Source organism: Schistocerca serialis, chromosome 2 (genome assembly GCF_023864345.2).
Source record: "Schistocerca serialis cubense isolate TAMUIC-IGC-003099 chromosome 2, iqSchSeri2.2, whole genome shotgun sequence".
Classification (NCBI taxonomy): Eukaryota; Metazoa; Arthropoda; class Insecta; order Orthoptera; family Acrididae; genus Schistocerca; species Schistocerca serialis.
Genome location: NC_064639.1, coordinates 188,079,548 through 188,104,679, shown reverse-complemented (window position 1 = coordinate 188,104,679; position 25,132 = coordinate 188,079,548). Strand labels below are relative to the sequence as shown.

Below are 25,132 nucleotides of genomic sequence, written 5' to 3'. Positions count from 1 at the left end.
AAAGATATATGTATTTTTGTGATGACCAATTGAGCGTTCCATAATGACGAGATCACTCAGGGAATGCCACGAAAACATTCCTCAGAACATAACACTCCCTCCCCGGGCCCTGACCCTTCGCTTTCAGACATTTCACGCCGTAATAGCCAACGGCCATCTGTCCGATGCTGCATGAAACATGATCATCTGAAATGGCTACCTGTCACCATTCGCCGGCCGATGTGGCCGAGCGGTTCTAGGCGCTTCAGTCTGGAACAGCGCGACCGCTACGGTCGCAGGTTGGAATCCTGCCTCGGGCATGGATGTGTGTGATGTCCTTAGGTTAGTTAGGTTTAAGTAGTTCTAAGTTCTAGGGGACTGATGACCTCACATGTAAAGTTCCATAGTGCTCAGAGCCATATGAACCATTTTTTTTTTTTTTGTCACCATTCAGTGGACGTCCAGTTGAGGTACTGGCGTGCAGATTCTAGTCTTCGTCGTAGATGAGGAGCAGTCAGCATGGGTCCATGAACTACGTGCCTGCTAAGAGGTCCAATTGGTCGTTGAGGAGACGCTGTTGGTTGCCAATGATTCATCTAGGCTGTCAGTCGCACGACAGCTGTATGTCTATTTGCCGGTACACATCACAGCCATTGGTCATCCTTGTCATCTATGCTGCCAACTGCCATCTGTACATGGCTATTGCGAGCTGCTGTCGAGCACAGACGGTGATAACACACATATTAGCGCATCGAAGAGCGCGTATATGAAGTGGCAAATGCACTATATCTTTCGCTACTAAGTACACACTATCCAATCAAAAGTATCTGGACAGTTATCAGTGGACATTATATGCGGGGTCTTGACCTCTTCACGTCTTGAACTCTACTTTCAACGAGGTATATGTATCTCTGTCGAAGCATGGCAGCACGTTCTTCCAGAAGAGCCGAAACGGAACTCTGGTCACGAAAGTCCATTGCACGAATGATGCTGGCTTGTGAGTGTGTGCATCGTCTGCAAACTGATCCTCTACTGTACACGATAAATCGTGCTGTAAAATGTGTTCATATGATATCAAATTCAACCTCTTCCTAAGCGTAATATGGGTACCACACTTAAACCACTGATAATGCCACCATACTGTAACACCATCTCCTCCGTCCTTCGCTGTTGACACGACACATGACGGCAGGTAACTTCGTCCAGGATTTCGCCAAACACAAATCTTCCATCGGATTTCCACAGAGTATATCATGATTCATCAGTCCAGACCACCTGTTTCCGGTCACCCACTGCCCAGTGGCGCCGCTCTCTATTGCACCTCGGATGGGGTGCTGCTCGACCACTGCATCCCATCCTTTTTAATTCCCTACTGGCAGTCAGTGCGCTAGCCGGACTGCTTGAAGCAATACTGAACTTACGTGCGGTTCCTTGCCTTGATTTCAGCCTCTCTAGGAGTGCTTGCCGTCCCCTGCCCGTTAGTACACGAGGTCTGCCTGGTCTCAGTTTGTCTGTTGTTATCCCTTCGCGTTTCCACTTCTAAAGCTATTATATAATTTTCTTATAAATATATAGACACTAGTTCAACTACCAGAGACTAACACGTAAAGCATTTGCCGAACAAAAGAAGCTTTACGCTCTTCGTTTATTAGTTTTATAATAAGTTACCTTTCGCCAGGGGGATGAAACTCATATAGGGATTTCGGGTAACACGACGTTGGTTTGGTCCCAGGCCACTTGGAGAGCTGCAAGTTTAGCGATCTATAGTCTCGTGTTCCTATTGGATGACTTAGTCTTCCACAATTGTTTTGGTATCGTAGCAACGTGATCGTGATTGTTCGTTTAAATTGCAGTGTAAGTATGTTGCTATTATTTTGCTTATTTTTGGACGCATTCGTAATATTTGATGGTGTGATGATTCAGTATTTACTTTTTTACTTTTGTTTCATATACAACACGAGGTTGTATCATCACATTACGTTCTGTGGACTCTTGTATATTTGTTCCTGCAAAGAAATACAATTTCCGTTGCTCAGTTTACTTACATCGTAAGTATGTTTCTTATTTCTGTTCATATTTCCTTGTAGTTCATGGAGAATCCCATGCTAGCAGCTTATGACATAGTTGGTATTCAACTTTCCAAATCCTGTAATGGAGTATAATTCTGGCTTTGATTCATCTTCCTTTTTGCCACGAAGTAATCTTAGTGACAGGATAAGTACCATTTATTGTGCCGTTTACTACATACCAAATATTGGACGTGTTACAATTGATTCGTAATGCCTCGAGTGTGTTCTATTTCCCGTTTTCGACAGTAAATATTCTGTACAGTACATAACACTCTATCCAAGTAAAAAGTGTTTGTTGCTGTTGTATCGATAAAGGTTGTGTTCTCACATAATAAGACATTTGTTTGGAAGTCACACAAAGCAGGTCCTTCAAGCAGTTGGACATTTACACGTATTATTGTGGCAATATCCAAAGCAGTAGAAATCTTCTCGCACTTTAATGCTCAACACAATGTAATACAGATTTACAGCTGTAACTGTTACTGATAATGTACAGTTGAATTTGGTATCTAGATGCTGAAATATACTGAAATGGTACAATAAGCAGTGTTTCTACTGTCTGATAGCACTGTTTAACGCAGTAGTGTTCAATATAGTGCAACTATGCTCACGCAGTTATAAATAGAGTGATGTGCATATCCGTAGTAGAAATGAGAATTTCTTTTGTTTTGTTTTTTCACTATTTTGTACCAATACCAAATCAGATTACAAGCCATGATAACCGTTATCAATACTTCAGTACAGGATAGCTGCATTTAGACATAAGCTAATATGATTTTTCATAGTGAAATTAATTTCACATTGAGTTTTCTTTAACATTAATCAATGTAAACCGAATCTGATCTTTTTTCTCGTTCGTAATTTTTTGTTTGAATAAGATCTCAGACACATGAGGATGGATCATACAGGAAGAGAAGAATCCAGTTTGAGATTGAAATACTCGTGCAAGTTTCCCAGATGCAGGAGTAGTCATTATGTAAAAACAAATTCCAAACTCAAGAATAGACATTTCTATAAATTTCCAGCTGCATCCAAAAGTGAGACTTGAAAGAAGTGGAAATTCATCTGTAATATAGATGAAGGTGTCAACTGTAGTTATTATTATGTGTGTGAGGATCATTTTTATGAAACAGATTTTGTGAACTTTACTAGACACAGTCTAAATCCTGGTGTTATTCCAAAGCACATGAAATTGGTGTTGTATCACCCTCCCCCCACCCATCTGTGTTACACTGGTGGTGGTGTTGGTGGTGGTGGTGGCGGTTTCACCACATTGGTTGCAAATATAAGTGTGCATGAGAGAGGTCACAATGCAAAATTTACAGTAATACAACCAGGCAGTCCCCCTTTACAGAGCACAGATGATGGTGGGTACAGCTTTTTATCCTCACCAGTTTATGATGTTGAAAGTAGTCCAAGTGTAATGGGATCTGGCGTTTCTAAATGTGATTTAGCTCCAAGAAAACACAAAATGTATAAGCTGCATAGAATTACAATTTCCAGAGTGTGTAAACTGAAAAAACAGCTACAAATGAGAGGAATAAATTGAAAATTCTAAAACAGTTGTATGATGACAGGAAATTTCAGTTAATTGAAGAAGAGTTGAATGATGTCACTAAAACTTTTATTAATAGTCAGTTAAGAAATGCCAATATGCAGCCCACAGCAGTACGGTGGTCTATACAAGATAAGGCATTTGCTTTATCTATTTATAAGTGTAGTCCCCGGTTGTACAGATATTTGGCCACATTCCTCTCCCTTCCATCAGTCAGGCTGCTCAAGGGCTTCAACATCATAACAACTTTCAACATCATAAACTAGTGAGGATAAAAAGCTGTACCCACCATCATCTGTGCTCTGTAAAGGGGGACTGCTTGGTTGTATTACTGTAAATTTTGCATTGTGACCTCTCTCATGCACACTCATGCACTTTCCCACATACCATTTGATACAGGACTTAATCCAGCTTTATTAAACTTTTTAGGAAGGGAAGTAAGTAATATGCATGAAAATGACAACTATTATGCACTACTTTGTGATGAAATGTCTCTGGATGATGGTATGTACTATGATGCACACAAGCAGCTAATCTATGGGTATCAGGACTTGGGTCACTTAGGACGTTCACCTGTAGCTGCTAGTCAAGCATTGGTTTTTATGCTGAAAGGCATTCACAGAACTTGGAAACAAGTTCTAGCATAATACTTTACTGCAACCACTTTCCACTACACCCATTTGAAATCACTCATTGTTCACACCACAAGTGAACTATAGAATATTGGGTTCAAAGTGGTTTGTACTGTCTGTGACCAGAATGCAACAAACCAAAAGCCCCTTAAACAACTGTGTGAAGAAAATTCGTTGAAGCCCAGTATATTTCAAGTATATTTCAGTTTGTCGTCAATAATCAACCAATTGTTACCATTTATGATGTACCACATCTGCTCAAAAACACTAAAAATGCTTTGATAGATAATAAAATTCAATTTGAACCTCACAAAGCAGCAAAGTTTGAGTACATCAGTACATTGTTCTTTTTGGATAAAAAAACGGTTCAAATCTCTACCCAAATTAAAAGCACAACACTTTAACTTTTCTGATTTCTATGTCAAAATGAAGGTAGAAGTTGCTGCTGCACAAATGAGCCATACTGTTGCAGCTGCAATTGAAACATATGTTTCTACTCACACTTTACCATCTGAAGCCATACACACAGCTGAGTTTGTGGAGAAGGTACATAATCTCTATGATTCACTCAACAGTACTGAGCAATATCCCAGGGATGGAAAACAATTTAGGTGTGCTTTATCAAAAAATTCGCCACATTTAGAAATGTGGTATAGCATATTGAGGGAAATAGGCAGCTTGCAAATAATAGATTTAAAAACGGGAAGAAACAAGACTAATATGTTTAGCTTCATAAAAGGTTGGCAGATTACATTACAGTATATTATTTTCTTGTGGACCACCTTGAAAGTGGTTGGCTTTAAGTACTTAAATTCAAAGGCCTTTAATCAAGATGCTTTAGGAAATTTCTTTTGTTGTATAAGACAACATGGTATTGCTAATACAAACCGAACTTGTTTTCAGTTTGTACAAGCTCTGAAGACTTGTGTTGTCAATCATATGACTTTGCCTTTCAAAGCCATGAGTGTAAGTAACTGTGAAAATGATGACTACACTCCCTTGAGCAGTTTGTGTCACTTTTTGGCAGCTAGTGGTAGGAGTGAACATTTAAGTGAATGTGAGATGAATGACACTGATACACCTGAGCAAATTTATTCTTACTCAGCTGGTATCATCGAGTCTGTAGAAGATCAACAATCCTTAGCCTATGTAGCAGGCTATGTACTAAAAGCCATAGATGTACCAGATGATTGTGGAACATGTAATACCAGTCTCTACTCCTCTGTTGTGACTGAAAATCATTTGTTTACTTCATTTAAAGAGAATATGGAGGAGCATTGTCATTTGAAATATGTAAGTGAAAGAATCATGATTTTCCTAAGGGCACTCCATAATCAGCTGTATGAGTATCTAAATAGTCACAGTCACACAACAAGACTACATGATAATTAAAAAAAAAACATTTGATCTGTCTCATACAACAATTTGTAATAAACACGACATTGAAGAGAGACTTGTGAAGACAAGTATTCCATTTATAATATACAAGTATGTGAAAGAAAAGAAATTTACAAACAAAAGGAAATTGTGTATGCACAACTTAAATAGAAGTTCAAATCATGTTAAAAGACTTTGTATTTCAGTGTTTATTATGTGTACAATTAGAGTAAGCTCCCTATACCTATACAAATGTTGTGTTAAAAGCAGAGAATTACATGTTCTTGTATCAAAATCATGCCTTTGATTAGTTATGACAAAATCTGGTAATTCAGCAGGAACATAACTTAACACTTTCTAGATGTGATGACGGGACTCTAAAAGTATAATGAATAAAGTGCTGTCAAGGGGAATTTGTGTTAATTTTAAGTAGTGTACCAAACAAAGTTTTCAAAGAGGAAGTAAATAAATAAAAATGTTAAATATAAATGTTGTACCAGCGTCTTCTTTAATTATTTAAACATGATGGATGTTGCCAAAATAACTGCCAAGTTGGGGAAAAAAGAAAAAAAGTGTTATGTAGTGCAGTTCATTTTCTTTGTATGTCTCATTGGCAAAAACATTTTGGCTACATTCATGTAGTGTCTACCTGCTCTGCTCCCAATTTCTTTTTCAGTTGATATAAAGAAGTATTTTGTGTGTTTCATAAATTTATTTGAACTGTGCAGAAGTTTAATTTCAGATAACTGAATATCCATAAATAACAATCAAGAGAAAAAATAATAAATCGGAATTGTAGACTTTACAGTACATCCTTGGTTTGTAGCACATATTTTTTTGTAAATGACCTCTTGGTTATCCTTTAGCTGTGCAGTTATTTATTTGTGTAACCTACTATTCCACTTTTGGTCATGTGAGTGGACATAATGTGCTTTAGGATATGTGGAAACCTAAAAATCATTTATATATGCACGCAATGTCAGATGATGTTTTAGTCTGAAATGTGCTAAAGCTCATTTATTTGCACATGATAATGGCCACACGGCCAAAATCGCAATATTGAGTTTTACAAAAAGAAATCGCAGTCAAAAGGTGACGTCGTAATTTACGAAAATTTTCACAATGTAAACTGCAGCTACGAGTAGTTAATGTCTGTTTTTGATTGAGATTTCTCTTATATATTACTTTGCAAGGTCTCAAAAACCTTTATTACTGCACTATGCGGCCCACATTCAAATATTGTCATCTAATTCGCGTATTTAGAAATAAACGTAAGAGATTTTCGAGTCATATTTTTTCGTATTGAAGTTTACAGCTAGCGCTGGTGTCGTTCTGTGTTTCCGTATAATAACGAGGTCTTTGCACTTCTATTATAATGGTGTTCTGCGCCTTTCGCTGTTATCCTGTCCTAGTGTTAAAACGTGTTGTGCCATTTCTTACTGATAAAATTGGGTTGAGTAGTGAAAGTGATTGTGAAGCACAGCGATTTCGTCTTTTGTGATACCATGGGTCCCAGCTCCTGAAATTCTCGAAAATTATTACTATTATTTTAACTTTATGCACAGAATTTAGATGGAGGCGACGATTTTCACGGCGACGCTGCTCAACAATAGATGTACGTGAATGTGTTAATCTTTTTCCTTTCGTGGCCGCTACCGTCAATTTCAATATATTTGCCGCGACATTCAGAAACTGTAGTCTTTCTTTTCATTTAATTTCGAAGTCCACGCATTTACGTTCTAAGATGAATAAATGCATTTAACCGTAATTCCTTTTATCCAGGCCACGAGGGATGATTGCACTCGAAGTGTACATGCCTGTATCCCGTTCGTATGTTCGCATACATTTGAGTGTGTACAAGCGTAACTATATTTAAGACTCATTTCCTATGCAGTATTAACGCTTTTTTTTCCACTCATTCGCGTATGTACATGCCCTCTTATTTGATGTAGTCAGTCGGTCGTATTCTTTAATAAAATTATATGTAATATTCAGTGGCTCAGTTTCCACAATTGATCTTTGCCTGTGTCGCAACAGCGCTTCACGCGAAATATTTATTACGCGACATCTACAATAACTTTTATTTCAAAATTTCAACGACAGACTGAATAAAGATTTTTCTAACATTAACAATAGCAAAACATGATAATATAAGAGGACGCGTTACAAATGGCGACCGAGTGCCATGACGTTTGTTAATTTTCAGAAAAATTTGGTACAAATTTTAAGTGGAAATATTTAAGTAATTTTTCCCATCCATTATTGCGACTATAACCAATTGTTTCTGTTTCATGTTACGCTAACTGCGTATAAGATCACCAAATTTACTAATGAAATCAGTCCATAAAATTCACATATATCCATAAAACAAAAATTTTGAAAAAGGAGGAACATCTTTAACATGAAATTTTTTAGCGATTACTAAGCTTTTAGCTGACCATAAATGTGGGACTGAATACCCTTTTTCCGACACTCAGAGCGTAGCACGCATTTTTTTCAAAATTTCAATTTTTTTGGATGATTTGTAAATTGCTCTTAGTAAAATATACGTGAATGCGTCACAAGATGGCGAATCATTTTCATTGACTGCGCGCGTGAAAGTCATTTATCAGTCTACTGTTTTACCAGAGACATAATTTACTAGCCTATATTGAATTACGCGAAAGAGCGCGACCTCATCTGTGATTTGTACGAGCCGCAATAGTAGTGAAGTTCGGCTGCACGCTGGTTTACGATTACATACAGCTATGGTGAAATTGAGATCACAAACCAAAATGATGGATAATTCGTCAGATGAGGAATCAGTTGCTCAACCTATACCTGACACAGAGATAGAAAACATTGCAGATACAGATAGCGCAGTCATAGCGACTAGGGGTACTCAGTCGCAAGCGACAGACGAAAATATGTCAACTGTAGAAACTGTTCCGGATTCCGCAGATGTACCAGGTCCAGCAGAGCCAGGCATTATGCAGATGTTAAGAATAATAACAACATAGATAGGGAATGTAACAAATGAATGTACAGGCCGAAAATGTAAGAGCGCAGATAGAAAACGTCACAGCACAGATAGGGTCTGTAACAGTCCAAATGAATACACAGATAGAAAATGTCACAGCACAGGTAGAGAATGTAAGAGACCAAATGAACAAGCTAGACAGTGATGTAAAAAACCCTTACTGAAATGGACAATAACCTGACGACACAACTGACACAATTAAGAAGAGAGGTAGCGGAGCACGTAATAGAAGTGGTGCGTGAAGATGTAAACTGTATGAATCGGGATATTGATAATTTGAAAACCACAGTTGAGGATGCGCCAAATCAGATAAGCAAGTTAACTGAAAATTTCAATGCCATGAGTGTACAGCAAACCGAGCTCCATACAAAAATACAGGAAACTGTAACTCAAGTTGAAGACTTAACAAAACAGCAGAAACAGAAATTCGAGGACTTTTTAGAAGAAAAAGACACACACATAAACCGAACTCTAGAAACAGAGCTACAAAAAGCAATAAGTAACACAATGGAGCAAGTATACACTACACAAAACACATGCAAACTGCCATAGGCCAGATACAGAAAACTTTGACACAGGACTTACCAGGTTGGCAGAATCAAATAGTCGAGCAACTAAACAGGAAACTTGGTACGATGAAAGAACGAAACCAACATGCAGCAGAAGAACTTGACAACATACCCACAGGTAAGAGCGATAGTGCAGTCAGTGAACATCCTACCCCGAATGTATATGTGTATTCACCAAACTATGAGGTGTACGATAACCAACGACACCGTGACGAAAGAAGGGAACAGCAGATAGCTGAACCCACTTTCTCATCAGTTTTGTTAGAAGAGAGTCTTATAAAACACCGTCAATTTCAAGTGTTTATCCGGGAAAAAAACCATGCATCCGGTAATTTTTATAAAGTCATTCAAAAATGTATTGCCTAAAGCGTGGTCGGAACAACAAGAGATACAATATGTTACGGGCTATATCCAGGGCGATAGAGCGTTATGGGCGACGGAAATGTCAGAAACTTGTCAGACATTAGAACAGTTTGAAAACGCGTTTCTTTCAAAGTATTGGTGACATGGCGTACAAGAGAGATTAAGAAAAGCCTTATTCAACCCTGAACAACATAATCTAAAATTTGGATCACTCAGAAAGTAAATATTTAAGTAAAACAAGATTCTGGGATGAACCAGTGACACACACATAGACGTCCCACGCACTCTGAAAGCTAAACTATTTATTTATTTATTTATTTATTTATTTATTGTTCCGTGGGACCAAATTAAGGAGAAGTCTCCATGGTCATGGAACGAGTCAATACATGAAATTATAACACGATATTAGAAACAGATAAAATGAAATACCAGAAAACATATTCAGGTGACAAGTCGTAAGTTTAAATGAAGAAAATCAACAATGTAACACTGGAATTTGCTTAATTTTTTAGCTCTTCCAGGAGCTCCTCGACAGAATAGAAGGAGTGAGCCATGAGGAAACTCTTCAGTTTAGACTTAAAAGAGTTTGGGCTACTGCTAAGATTTTTGAGTTCTTGTGGTAGCTTATTGAAAATGGATGCAGCAGAATACTGCGCTCCTTTCTGCACAAGAGTCAAGGAAGTGCATTCTACATGCAGATTTGATTTCTGCCTAGTATTAACTGAGTGAAAGCTGCTAACTCTTGGGAATAGGCTAATATTGCTAACAACAAACGACATTAAAGAAAAAATATACTGCGAGGGCAATGTCAGAATTCCCATATTTTTGAATAGGGGTCGGCAAGAGGTTCTCGAACTTACACCACATATAGCTCGAACAGCCTGTTTTTGAGCCAAAAATACCCTTTTGAATCAGAAGAATTACCCCAAAAAATAATACCATACGACATAAGCGTATGAAAATATGCGAAGTAGACTACTTTTCGTGTTGAAGTGTCACTTATTTCAGATACTGTTCTAATGGTAAATAAAGCTGCATTTAGCTTCTGAACAAGATCCTGGACATGGGCTTTCCACAACTGCTTACTATCTATCCGAACGCCTAGGAACTTGAACTATTCCGTCTCGCTTATAATATGCCTATTCTGTCTGATCAAAATATCGGTTCTTGTTGAATTGTGAGTTAGAAACTGTAAAAACTGAGTCTTACTGTGATTTAGCATCAAATTATTTTCCACAAGCCAAGAACTTTTTTCATGAACTACGTTATTTGTTACTGTTTCAATATTACACACAAGATCCTTCACTATCAAGGTGGTGTGATCAGCAAACAGAATTATTTTTGAATCACCTGTAATACTAGAAGGCATATCATTTATATAAATAAGAAACAGCAGTGGCCCCAGCACCGACCCTTGGGGAATGCCCCACTTAACAGTGCCCCATTGGGACTGAACATCACTACCACTCTCAATATTGCGGAGAATTACCCTCTGCTTTCTGTTCTTAAAGTAAGAGGCGAACCAATTGTAAGCTACTCCCCTTACTCCATAATGGTCCAACTTCTGCAGTAACATTTTGTGGTCAACACAGTCAAAAGCCTTCGTTAAATCAAAGAAAACACCTAGCGTTCGCAACCTTTTATTTAATCCGTCCAAAACCTCACAGAGGAAAGAGAATATAGCATTTTCAGTTGTTAAACCATTTCTAAAACCAAACTGAACATTTGACAGCAAATTATGTGAATTTAAATGCTCCAGTAACCTTGCATATACAACCTTCTCGATAACTTTAGCAAACACCGTTGGCATAGAAATAGGTCTAAAATTGTCAACATTATCAATGTCTCCCTTTTTATAAAGTGGCTTCATTACCGAGTACTTTAATCGGTCAGGAAACCGACCACTCCTAAAGGAAAAGTTACAGATATGGCTGAGAACTGGGCTTACATACATGGAACAATACTTCAGTATTCTGCTAGATACCCCGTCATATCCATGTGAGTTCTTGGTCTTTCATGATTTAATTATTAACTCAATCTCCCTCTTGTCAGTATCATGGAGGAGCATTTCAGGTAACAGTCTCGGAACACTTTTTTCTAAGAGCGCTATATGATTCCCTGTTGGGACTAGGTTTCTATTTAGTTCACCTGCTATATTCAGAAAGTGATTATTAAATACTGTACATATATGCAACGTATCAGTAACACGGACATTCGCACTACGCACTGATTCTATATCTTCGACCTGTCACTCCAGACCAGCAACTTCCTTTACGACTGACCATATGGTTTTAATTTTATCCTGGGACTTAGCTATTCTATCTGCATACCACATACTTTTTGCCTTCTTAATAACATTTTTAAGCACCTTAAAATACTGTTTGTAATGGGCTGCTGCATTTAGATTTTGACTGTTTCTAAAGTTTTGATATAATTGCCACTTTGTCCTACAAGATATTCTTATCCCTCTAGTCAGCCACCCAGGCTGCCTGTTTGTGCTAGTACCCTGTTTTAAAAGTTCTAACGGAAAGCAACTTTCAAAGATTATGAGAAAAGTCTTGAGAAAAGCATTATATTTATCGTCTACTGTATCAGCGCTATAAACATCTTGCCACTCTTGTTCCTTTATAAGGTTTACAAAGGTCTCTACAGCAACTGGATCAGCTTTCCTGGACGGCTGATGACTATATTTAACACGTGTTGCAGTACAAAAATCTTTTAATGTTAAAATTTGTGCATCATGATCTGAAAGGCCATTCACCTTTTTTCCAACAGAATGCCTTTCTACTAATGAGGAATGAACAAAAATGTTGTCTATGGTTGTTCTACTGTTCCCTTGCACTCTCGTTGTAAAGAATACGGTTTGCATAAGATTATATGAATTAAAGAGGTCTACCAGCATCCTCTTCCTTGCACAATCACTTATACAATTAATATTGAAGTCACCACAAATAACTAACTTTTCGTATTTCCTATAAAGTGAACCAAGAACCTCCTCTAGCTTTAGCAAAAATGTTGTGAAATCGGAGTCTGGGGATCTATAAATAACAACAGTTAGAAGTTTAGCTCCGTTAAATTTAACCACACCTGCACAACATTCAAACACCTATTCAGTGCAGTACTTTGAAACATCAATTGACTCAAATGGGATGCCGTTTTTCACATACATGGCTACTCCCCCACACCGCAAAGAGCTCCTCGAAAAGCTGCCAGCCAACCTGTATCCTCGTAAAGGAAGCCTCTGAATTATCTCCTTATTTAAGAAGTGTTCAGATATACCAATAATTTCAGTCAACATCTATAAGCAGTTCACTAACTTTATCTCTAATACCTTGTATATTTTGATGAAATATACTAATTCCCTCATTACTCGGATACCTAAGCTTTGTCAAAAGTGATTCCCTTGTTAGAGAGACTTCCCTTAAGCAGGAATACCTATAGCTGACTTCAATCTAAAACAGGTGCAGCTCTAACACCCACTACTGCAGGAATTTTCCCATGAGTGATCCCACCAACCCCACGTATGCTGTCACCTATAAGCTTTGCCAACCTCCCCTTCCCATACCTGTTGAGGTGCAGGCCATGTCTAGTGAAACCCGTCCTGCTGATACACTCCACCGACACCACTGAAATGTGACCCATGCTTTCTGTCATCAGCGCACCCCCAAGTCTCATGTTATTACGCCTGACGGCTGTATTAAGATGAGGCCGATCGTGACGCTGAAACAGTTCCACGAAATGCACATTCGTGTTGCCAGTCTGAGTGGCTATCTTTTTCCGGTCACCATCTATGTTATACTCCCCATCCCTATCAATACTATTACCAGCCCCACCCACAATCACTACCTGATCCTCTTTAGCAAAATCCCTACATAACCCGCCTATGTTAACAGTCACCTGAGCCAACCCTGCATTAGGCTTCACAATGCTGGTCACCTGGTACTCACTCCCCAGTACTTCCTGCAACTGCTGGCCTACACCTCTGCCACGAGAACTACCTAACAGCAGAACCTTCTTCTTCCTCTTCGACTTTGCAACTGTTCTAGGCACAGTAACTACTGAGGTCTGCTGCATACTTCCTACATCTACAGCTACTAGAGATTCCTCTCCACTAGACTCTGACAGTTGGTCATATCTATTGTAAACACCAATAGTAAGACTATCTGAAAATCTTCTTCTCCTAGCAGATCTCTTGCCAACAACCAGCTCCCATTCCCCAACCCCTTCTCCCTCCTCATCCTATCTAGCTCCTCCTACCGCTAAATATTCGGGAAAAGCTAGTACAAGTACCCGAAAGCAATTTGGAGTATTTTCTATCTGCCTTGGACTGACTTAATTAATGAAGACGCAAGACAAAGCCACACCAATCAAAATAATTTCCGTAGCAGCGGTGGCAACCATCCTCCGCAGCGCCAGCCGCAGTACGGCGTCAACAATGTAGCGTGCGCGGCCGAGTCACGACCGGCTTTTGTCGACTCCGCCGCAGCAGCGCATATGCCAGGCCCGAATTAGGGAGGTAATTTCAATAACAACTATAATCAAAATTTTAATCCAGGACTTAAAAGAAAAAGAAAAAATGGGGACAGAAACTACTCCTTCTATTCCGGTAACCGGAAGCGAAACTGGAATAGGAACTATAACGTAAAGCAGTGGGGAAACGCTGACAGTAATTTTCAGCCTCACTTTAGCAACAACACGGCTAACCCACGAAATGTGCAGCGGCAGTACCCGATTAGCAATCAACACAGTCAGTCCCAAGCTCAAAGTAACATTACCCCTGTAAACTCAGGGCAAAATCATGATCGCAATGTGCAATGGAGTAACAACACGTCGGGGGTGGATATTATAGAAGTGACGAACGAAACACCTACAAACAGTAATAATGGGGCGTTAAACTAAACGTGGCCTAATTATGCTCCCCAATGTTGGCCATGAATAGTCGTGGGGGCGATCCATGCTACCATGGTAATAACTTGCTAAGATATCAAGATGAAACGGACATGCGTGATTTGTTAAGCAATGAGCGAGAACCACAGTTGCATGAAGAGGATGGTATAGTGCAAGCTAGCGTGCAGGCTATATTAGGAAAAATACCCACTCATATCCTCGTGGATACTGGCGCAAAAATTAGTGTTACGTCGAAGGCATTGTTTAAAGAGATTGACAGCCACAAACCTTTACCGACTTATCCAGTGCAGAACTGCAGGATATTCGGAGCCATAGGTGGAAAATCTAAACTAATTAAGGTACAAACCATAGTAGAAATACAAATTGAAGATATTGCTTTTCAGGCAATTTTTCTAGTAGTGGAAGGACTGACGGAACGGTGTATTTCTGGCATGGATTTCTTAAGGGAAAAATGTGCAAAAATTGATCTAAAAACTGAGAAGTGTTATCTGTTTATAAACGCGAAGAACTGTACTGTAGATTTTATAAAAGTCAAAAGTAACAACGCAAAGCCTTCTCAAGCTATACACATCCAAATTTCAAAAATCAACACTTTCGACCCCATGACCCGAACGAAATGTGGTGTCAGCAAGTAGAGCAGCACGAATTTGAGGATAAAATATCAGAATGCACAGGAATCTCTCAGAAACAAAAGGACGACCTCAGAAGTGTATTTTTACGTTATGTACGCGTGTTCGACAAGAAACCTGGAGTTATTAGAACGTATCAATATCGCATGGATGTCCCGCCCCACGACACGTTCTGCAAAAAGAGAGGCAGTGGCCCAGGAGATTAGAAGAATGCTTGCATGGAATATTATAGAGACCTCCTTATCGCCATATTGCAGTCCATTGCTTGCAGTAAAGAAAGCGGATAAATCGGTGAGACTTGTTCTCGATGCCAGGGAAATCAATAAGATTATTGTTCCAGTAACCACCCGACCTGAAAACCTAGAAGAACAATTGCAGCGGTTCCACGGAGTACAATTTTTATCTAGTGTCGCCCTCCGTAGTTCGTGCTGGCAAATTCCCCTATCAGCTAAAAGTAGGAAATACACAGCACTCATATTTGCAGGCAGGTCCTACCAGTATTGCGTTTTGCCCTTCGGGTTAAACGTGAGTGCTGATGTTTTCATCACTGCACTCGACACCGTGTTAGAGCCTCTTAGACAAACTTACAGTATATAGAGACAACATCTTAATAGCAGCACCTGCTTAGGATGCACATATAGAACTTTTAGACAGGATGTTACAGAGGTTTTCAACAGCTGGTGTTACAGCGAACCTTAAGAAATCTAAATTTGTAAGAAAAGACATCATATTTCTCGGTCACATAATTTCGCCCGCTGGGATAAAGCCTGATCCTGAGAAACTATTAGCGATAAAAAAATTTCCAGCCCCTTGCACAAAGCGACAGCTAAGTGCATTCGTAGGCTTGTGTTCATTTTTCCGCCGGTTCGTTCCGAACCAATTGCTCAATAGCCCTGCATTATTAGGGTTATTAAAGAAGGACAAGCAGTGGAACTGGACGCAACAGTGCCAAGCTGATTTTGATAGTATAAAACATGCTTTGGTAAACTCCAATAATTTAGGACATCCTGACATGAGCAAAGATTTTTGTATAGCGGCAGATGCTTCATTTTCGGGATTAGGAGCCTGTCTGTTTCAGATGGACGAAGGTGGGGGCACAGACAATGTTAAAGTTATTGGTTTTGGTAGACGCACACTATCAGAATGTGAACGCAGATAATCTACCACTGAGTTAGAAGCCCTTTCTATTCTGTGGGCATCCAAGAAATTTAATTATTGTCTGTTTGACAAACATATACGAGTCTACAGTGACCACCAGGCGATAAGCTTTTTACTCACATGTAAGTTATTACATAACCACCTTGGACTTTGTTTTTGCAGTCTTATGATTTTGAAATTATATATGTGAAGGGGAAAGACAACGTAATCGCTGATGCACTGTCACGGTTACCCCAAGGATTACCCGAGTTTGAGGTTATGCTCATAAACGACACTAAATTTAGAAAATATTTTTTGGATATGTGTAACAACATGGCGAAATTGCAGGAAGAAGATGAGCGGCGGAAGAAAGATTTCAATTAAACAATAACCCACCTGCACCTGTACGACAGCATTACAAGTTGTACTAAGATGTGTCATTCTATATGAGAAACCTAAGCAGCGATATGTGGTGCGTTTGTGTACCCGAAGCGTGTGAGAAAAGTTTAATTTGGCATATTCATTCCAGTTGGGTACACAACGGTGCCCGCAAGTGCTGTAAAAAGTTGAATGTGTACTGCTATTTTCCCAAGATGCTTCGACGCACACAACAAATTTTGAAAACTTGGATTGTTTGTCAAAAGGCTAAGATTGTCAATCTGAACTGCGAGACAGACTTACATCCTAATTTTACCAAAAAACCCTCTAGAGCTGTTATACATAGATGCTATGGGTCCTTTACACTCTACAAGAGGAGGGGTGAAATAAGTAATTGATGTATATGATGTATTTTCGAAATATGTGAAACTGTATGCCACAAAAACAACCGCAGCTAAGCCTATTATTAGACGTATGCTAAATGGCTACTTTCCGTCTGTTGGGAAACCGCAGGCGATCTTATCAGATAATGCAACCAATTTTACATGCCATGCTTGCAAACAATTTCTAAAAGAGCAGCAGGTGAAACAAATTTTGATATCCAAATATAGCCCGCAATCCAAACCAATAGAAGGAGTTTTTCGTGAATTGAGCAGGTTCATGAGGACGTATGTAGCCAACAAACAGTCTAAATAGATTGAATACTTAAACGTTTTTGAACAGGTAGTAAATAATCTTCCGATTTACGAAACAACACTTACACTGTCGGAATTAATATACAATAGGAAAGAAAATAATGAATGGGTTAACCCCTGTCCATCTGTTCCAAGACAACCTGGAGATTTAAATGAGAAGGTAAGACAGGTATTGATCTCTATTACAGAACAAGCTCAACGCCGTAAGAAGCATTTTGACAAACGGCTACATGGTGTTACAAGATTTGTGGTTAGAGAAAAAGTATTGCTTAAGATCCATGTGAAATCTTCTCTGTCAGCCAAGAAAAACGCCAAGTGGCAAATAAGATATACTGGTCCGCATATTATTGTACATATTCCGCATGACGGATGTTATTTACTTGAGTAGCCTCACAATGGTAAAATCAAAAGACTCCATGCTCACAGAGACTTGAGGATATTCCACCATGTTTAAGTATCACACTTTATATCTATCTATGCACACGAGTGAAATAAGTAAACTATGGCAAAAAGAAGAAATACGATTAAGTTAAAGTAGGTATATCTTCCTATGCACCTTGTGAATCAGAGCATTTCACTACTTCTGTTTACATTTGTCAGTGATTGTGGACTCAATACACAAGAAAGCTGGGGCATACATGTCAATTGATGACTAGCACTGTTAACATAGGATGTACTTCGAAGGTTGACTGAATAGCTTCTGATCACAGTGGTACTTTAGTTTTAAGCTTATGTAGAAAGGATTCTGGAGCGAACAATTAGCACAGACTTTTTTTGGTCACTTGTATTTAAAGATTATACGGTACAGGTTAAGTTACAGAAAATGTTGGACTCCCTAAGGTGCATACGGTCACCCAAGTACATGCCATGTTGCACAGATATTTTTTTTTTTTACGTGTCCGCACCACCAGGCTTTATTTAAGAATACATCGAGCAAAACGATATTAAATTTTTTTATGGTCCGATGATGACATGATTTCTGGCTGCTAGTGAAAGTTTAGCATGTTATACACCATATGCGCGACAACCTGATCTAAGTAAAGTGCATTCAAAGATAGCGTTTAGGAATTAAAAAAGAAAAAGCTAGTGTCATCTTACTGAAATAAAAACTAATTTTTCAACTTTATACATACGTTTGAGTGCAAGTACACTGCTGACGTACGACTTGTAAACATGGTATGAGGCATACTTAATACCGTCTCTTCTAGAATAAAGTAAAAGAAATATGTACAAGGTAAGTTACAGGAAACTGACGGGTAGAGAAATTGGACAACGCCGAAACAACCTTAATTCTTTACAGGCGGCGTTCATCGAGATGCTACGAGACTTCAATCGGCGAAGAGAAGCAACTATATTACTCTTACGTCACTACGACTTACGATCTACGTTACAGAATATTACCAAGATCACTTAGAAGTACACACTTGACACTTAGTAACACCAGAAAGTTTTAATAATTGGTGTTATCTTCGGCACGAGTGTACCAAGAATCTATGCTGACTTTAGAGCAATGTATGCACTGATTTTCCCTTTTGTTTACAATATTTTGTCCAGCCCGAGTTGGAAACGTTTAGTGAAGAATTAGAGTAAGAAAGAACTTAGGTCACGTTCGACAGATATATATAGTAAACATGAACAAACACAGACACAGACACAGAAAGCAGTATAGCGTATAGTGGCCAAGCTCCATTATCACTCTGTTGTTCGTACTGCCTAACATTTTAATTCTTCTATTTATGTATGAATTTTAGTATAGTGATTTATTTATTTATATGTTTTTTATTGGTTTCTACTTGTTCTTGATGTGTACCATGCGTTGTTACAATCTTGGGTGACGTAAAGATGGAATTCTTTCCCCCACAGTAACTCGCGGGTAGTAAATGAACAGATTTTGCCTCATTTGGAGAAAATTTCTATCAGCACTTTTTGTGCATTCAATTTTTGTAATGTTATTTCAATGTGAAAGTGCGTCTATAGCACGATCCTAAGTTACGGAAGTGCTATTGTTCACGAAAACATGTTCTCTTATGCCCTGTGAGATGTCAGAGAGTATCGCGATTACGAACTGTAGCATTAGAGGCACGTATGTTCTGTGAACACATTCACCTACCAACTATAATGAAATATTTTGAGCAATATGTACCCCGATAAAGTTTTGAAAGAGAATACAGGGGCAAATAACGAACGTGGGCATAAACTACTGAAAACCAGTCAGTGGTCTGATGAGCAAATTTTTTTTTGGGACAGGAAGAAAATCAACGGGACGGTGTGTAGTTACCGAACGACAGTGAGTTATTCAGTGTCAGTGACATATGAGATATACGCACAGGAACCAGTGAGAATACTATTATACCACATGCTTTCTCCTTCGAAATACAGAAGACTTGGTAAATCGAGAAAGCCTGTTACGGCACGAGTGTTTGTGCAAAGTATAGGTCAGTGTGCCGTTGGAAAGCTAAATAATAAAGTGCAGTACTTACCTTCTTGCCATCACAGTACCAGATGCCCTGTGGTCCCTTCTCACAGCCAAGGTGTACGACGAGTGGAAGCAGATGCAGTAGCTCAGCTACCAGAGATTAATGCGTAAAGCATTTGCTGAACAAAAGAAGCTTTACGCTCTTCGTTTATTAGTTTTAGAATAATGAGCTTTCGCTGTTATCCTGTCCTAGTGTTAAGACGTGTTGTGAAATTAATTACTGATAAAATTGGGTTAAATAATGAAAGTGATTTTGAAGCAGAGCGACTTCGTATTTTGTGATACCATGGGTCCCAGCTCCTGAAATTCTCGATAATCATTACTATTATTTTAATTTTATGCACAGAATTTAGATGGAGGCGACGATTTTCACGGCGACGCTGCTCAACAGTAGAGGTACGTGAATGTGTTCATCTTTTTCCTTTCGTGGCCGCTACCGTCAATATATTTGCCACGACATTCAGAAACTCCAGTCTTCCTTTTCATTTAATTTCGAAGTCCACGCATTTACGTTCTAAGATGAACAAATGCATTTAATTGTAATTCTTTTTATCCGGCCAATGGGGATGATTGCACTCAAAATGTACGTGCCTGTATCCCGTTCGTATGGTCGCATACATTTGAGTGTGTACAAGCGTAATTATATTTAAGACTCATTTCCTAGACAGTATTAACGCTTTTTTCCCACTCATTCGCGTGTGTACGTGCCCTGTTATTAGATGTAGTCAGTCGGCCGCATTCTTTAATAACATTATTTGCAATATGCAGTGGCTTAGTTTCAACAATTGATCTTTGCCTGTGTCGCAACAGCGCTTCACACGAAATATTTATTACGCGACATCCACAATAACTTTTATTTCAAAATCTCGACGACCCACTGAATAAAGGTTTTTCTAACAATGACAATAGCAAAACATAGTAATATAAGAAGACGAGTTACACGCTCCAACATCACATTACAATTAGACGATTTGAGCGCTTTATTAAGATGTAAATGTTACTAAGGGATTCGTTACTCGGGTGACATCTGATGCCTGGTCCAAATCTGAAGTGCCTGAGATCTCCTGATCGACACATTCTGCTGTTAGTGCTTTTCTGTTGACAAAACTATACTCCCTGCCTTCTTTATAGCTACAGGTCCGCTTCTCATGACATCTATTGGTCATTTCTGCGTTAGGTAAGGGTGTCCGAATGCTTTTGGTCCGATACTATACCTCGTCTGTGGTTAGGTGGAATACATAACCGTGGGAGATCAGGAAACAATTATCTGTAAGGGAAATATCCAGAAATGTTCTTTCCCCATACAGTATTCTGGGAAATATGTTTATTTTGTCTAGTAAAACATATAAAGAGAGTAAACGAAAATTGTTATTTAATTTCGTTTCGTTACTGTTAACATATCTGTGATAGGGCCAGCAGGAGGTAGGGAATTGGACGAGTCCTATTGACAAACACTTTCACAGCATTTGCCTTGTGAGTGTCAGGGATCCACACATAACGAAATCGTGACGGACATAAACCCATTTGTACTTCGGCCTCCTTAAAATGAGTTTAGTATCTTATTATCTTCTCCCTTTCATAGGATACCTCGCATAAGAGCATCGAGTCGTTCTTTTCTCAAGACTGTGAATCCATATATACAACATCGTTCGCGTTTTTTACAGTTTATGGTAGGCGTTATGAAACCAGGATCTCCATTGGTATACGCCATCTAGATCTCTATTTCTTATTAATGATAGCTACTTTCGATGTGAATAGCAATTCAAATTCGGTTCTAAGTTGTGAAAGGGGAGAATGAGCTGGAAGTACATAAAAGTTACGGGAGTGTAACACTATAAGTAATGCAACCTACAGGGTGTTTCACAAGTTATCTTACACACTTCAAGAGCTTGTAGAGGGGACTTAGGAGATCTCGTTTTACATAGGAATCCATGTCTGGAAACGGTTGACTCCCATGTTAGAAGGAAAACAAGAGCTACTCAGTCGCACGTCATCAGAGTTCTAACTGCTTTGATGTGGCACCACCACAAATTCCTCTCATGTCCGAACCTTTCCGTCTCAGAGTAGCAACTGCAACCTATGAGCAGAGTTGCTTTCTAAGTGTATGCCAGTCTCCGTCGTCCTCTACAGGTTTCACCCTCTACAGCTCACTATAGTACTATTTATTCCTATTAACACAACCTGTAATTCTTTTTCACTTTCACTGAAGACAGTAATGGTATCAGGGGATCTTATCATTGTTATCCACTCACCTTGAGTTTTAACCCGGCTCTTGAACCCACCTTTTATTCCCGTCATTGCTTCTTCGTTGTACAGATCGAAAAGGAGGGGTGAAAGAGTACATACATCCTGTCTTACACCCAATTTACAGTGATCCGTGTACTTCTTTCTTAATCTTTCAGTATTATTGTTCCCTCACAGTTTTTGTACGTACTGTATATTACCCGTCTTTTCCAATATTTCACCCGCATTTTTCTCAGAATTTCGAACATTTTGTACCATGTTACGATGTCGAACGCTTTTCTCAGGTCAACAGATCCTGTGAACGTTTCTTGATTTTTCTTCAGCCTTGCTGGCATTATCAACTTCAACATCAGAACTGCCTCTGAGGTGTCTTTGCCTTTCCTACACCCAGACCGATCGTCATCTACCAGATGCTCATTTCCTTTTCTATTATTTTGTATATTATTCCTGTCAGCAGCTTTGATGCATGAGCTGTGCGATAATTCTCCCACTTGCAGACTCTTGCTTAACAGTGATATTCCGACTGCATTCTTAATGTTACTGTCTTTGCTTTTAATTTCCCTGAAGATCGTTTCGGCCTCTCTGTTTGCTGAGTCAGTTCTTGTGACCTATGCATTGATTTTTCCTGGCTAGTTTCTTAAACGTCAGCTTAGTCTTCAACATTACTAAATTGTGATTTGGATCTTTATCTGCTCCTTATTACAACTTACAGTCCGATATTTGATTTCGAAATCTTCGAATAACTATGCTTTGGCTGGAGTCTTCCTATATATACCACTCCTGTCATTTTCCGCTGCAGTTGATATTACCCTATACTCGTCTGACCAGAAATTCTTGTCTTCTCTCCGCATCACTTCACTGAACACCATTGTGTCTAGACTGAACCTTAGAATTTCCCTTTTCAGATTTTCTAGCTTTCCTATCATGTTCAGACTTCTGACATTCCACGCCCCGACTTTTAGAACCATTCATCGATCATTCAATCTATTTCTCATGGTCACCGCCCCCCTTGGCAGTCCTCTCCTGGAGATCTGGATGGGGGACTGTTCCAGAATCTTTTGCCTATGGAGAGATCATGATGACACTTGTTCAGTTACAGGTCTCATGTACTATCGATACACATTACGTGTCTTTAATGCAGTGGTTTCCATTGCCTTCTACATCTTCATGCCGCTAATCATTGCTGATTCTTCCATCTTTTAGGGCCAGTTTCCTACACCATGGGGCAAGAGAGTGCCCTGGATCTCTTTTCTCCCCTCCGCCCTCTTTGCCAATGACATCGGCAGAATGAGGGTGACTTCTCATGCTAGAAGTCTTCGGCTGCCACTGCTGATGACTTTAAATCAAAATTTAAGCAGTGACGAGGTTCGCACCTGGAACCCAGGACGTTTTGATCACTAGTTAAACTCTATACTTTCTTTTTCTCACAGTTTTGTTTATTACCGATGACAGCTAGTCCTCCTTCTTTTCCTGATTATAAAGCGACGTACACGGAGGAAGGATATATTTGCCACCGCCACTTTGACAATAAAAGAAAAAGTAACCTATACGCCATTACAGACATGTACTCCTAACTACGCCTCTCCCAATAGCTCTACCTAAACTTAACAACGGTGGCAAGGAAAGGGGCGATAGGGCGTCATATACTTGTAAGAGAGAAGAAGGTATTTTTTTCTTCTACTGATCATATTGCTCTTTTTTTTGTTTGTTAACGTTTGTAACAGAGGAGATTTTTTTTTTCATTTTAAGTATCATGTCGCTTTTTTTCAATGAGAAATCCATAACCGCCTTCTCGAAAATGAAGGAGAATCATAGTATCAAACATCGAAAAATTAGGCATCTGACGAGATCAACTGCTTTTTACTGGGTCATTCCAGATAGGTGGCTGGTCGTAGGAAGCACTCCAGAGGAAGATGGAAAAGTACTGCCTGTGCAGTGTCTTGTGTACGCATAAGTCCAAAAGTAGAGAACACATTTCTTGCCAATTGTAAAATAATACTGTACTGCAAGGGCACGGAACCAATTCGCACAGTGAATATTCGTCTGTCGGTATTACACGTAATCCTGGAACAAAGGTGTCATGTATGGTGTAAATTGTGCAGCAGAGGAACGTTAGAGGAAAGCCAGAATTCGCTGGACCTACTGCCAGACATCTACTGTTGGTGATTTCCACCCCGCAAAGCGCAGAATCGGTGAGGTGAACTTGGTGAAGACAAGAACGATTGTTCGCCGTTGACGGGGACATACCACACGGAGCATGCATTAGTGTCAAGACTAGGAACGTTCACAGCCCGCTATATATGGCACCACCTATATTTCTGGTGCTTCTATTATATCACATTTGGGGTGCAGCCCTAGACCACGGGTGCACCTGCAACTAGTATGTGGAAAATCAGACTGGAAAGGTCAAGATTCGCAGGATATGTCATGAGGATGAATGTCGACAGAATGACCGAAAGAGTATAGAAAAAATGGGTATGACAAGGGGAGAGCCAAGTAGCAATTTGGTTGTTTAACTCAAGAAGGACTGGTCAAGACTGAGAAGTTCAAAAACTGAGAATGCAAATACACATATATTTTGCAATGCACCAGAGATCAATGTCAGAGAAGGGCAGGAAACGACAGAGACCCACCAATGTAACCGACAAAATGATACGGAAGATCTCGAAAGAAGGGCGGAACTAAGGATGAAGAGGTTCTGGGGCAGAAGTAGAAAAAGCAGTTCACGAGGGCCGAACCGAGAGGAAAACAAGAACTTTTCTCACACTCTAATGCGCGAAGAGAGATTCGTATTTCCATTTGCTGTGCACCACGAAACAAATTTCCAGGAATCATAGTTGAGGAATACAGATTAGAAGGAAAGAATGATTCGAAGTAAACGTCACGACAACGAATGTGTTACGGCCTGACCACAAGCTTGAAATGCATAAACTTGGGGTAGAAATTGTGGAGTGTCCTTACCACAGGAATCACATCAGCATTCATCATTATGGCAACCATGGAGGAAATATGTCTGTGTGGTTGGCCAGGGTTTTTAACCACACTCTTTCCGCAGGAGACTCCAGTCCTGAACCATTGCAGAACCTTACTTTCTTAAAGAGT

At 39.3% G+C, this 25,132-nt stretch overlaps 2 protein-coding genes across 50 annotated transcripts in view; one reads left to right on the top strand and one right to left on the bottom strand.

The window, feature by feature from the left end:
- Positions 1-25,033, bottom strand: part of LOC126456902 (proline-rich protein 2-like) — a 494,957-nt gene extending 469,924 nt beyond the window's left edge. For all 17 annotated transcript variants that reach the window (XM_050092775.1, XM_050092781.1, XM_050092780.1 and 14 more), the window contains exon 1: positions 24,992-25,033. In XM_050092775.1, the coding sequence (XP_049948732.1) occupies positions 24,992-25,030 (39 nt within the window). In that variant the 5' untranslated portion in view covers positions 25,031-25,033. The remainder of the gene's footprint in view (positions 1-24,991) is intronic.
- The window catches only part of LOC126456897 (proline-rich protein 2-like), a 739,962-nt gene that overhangs the window by 362,370 nt on the left and 352,460 nt on the right, over positions 1-25,132 (top strand). The window lies entirely within an intron of this gene.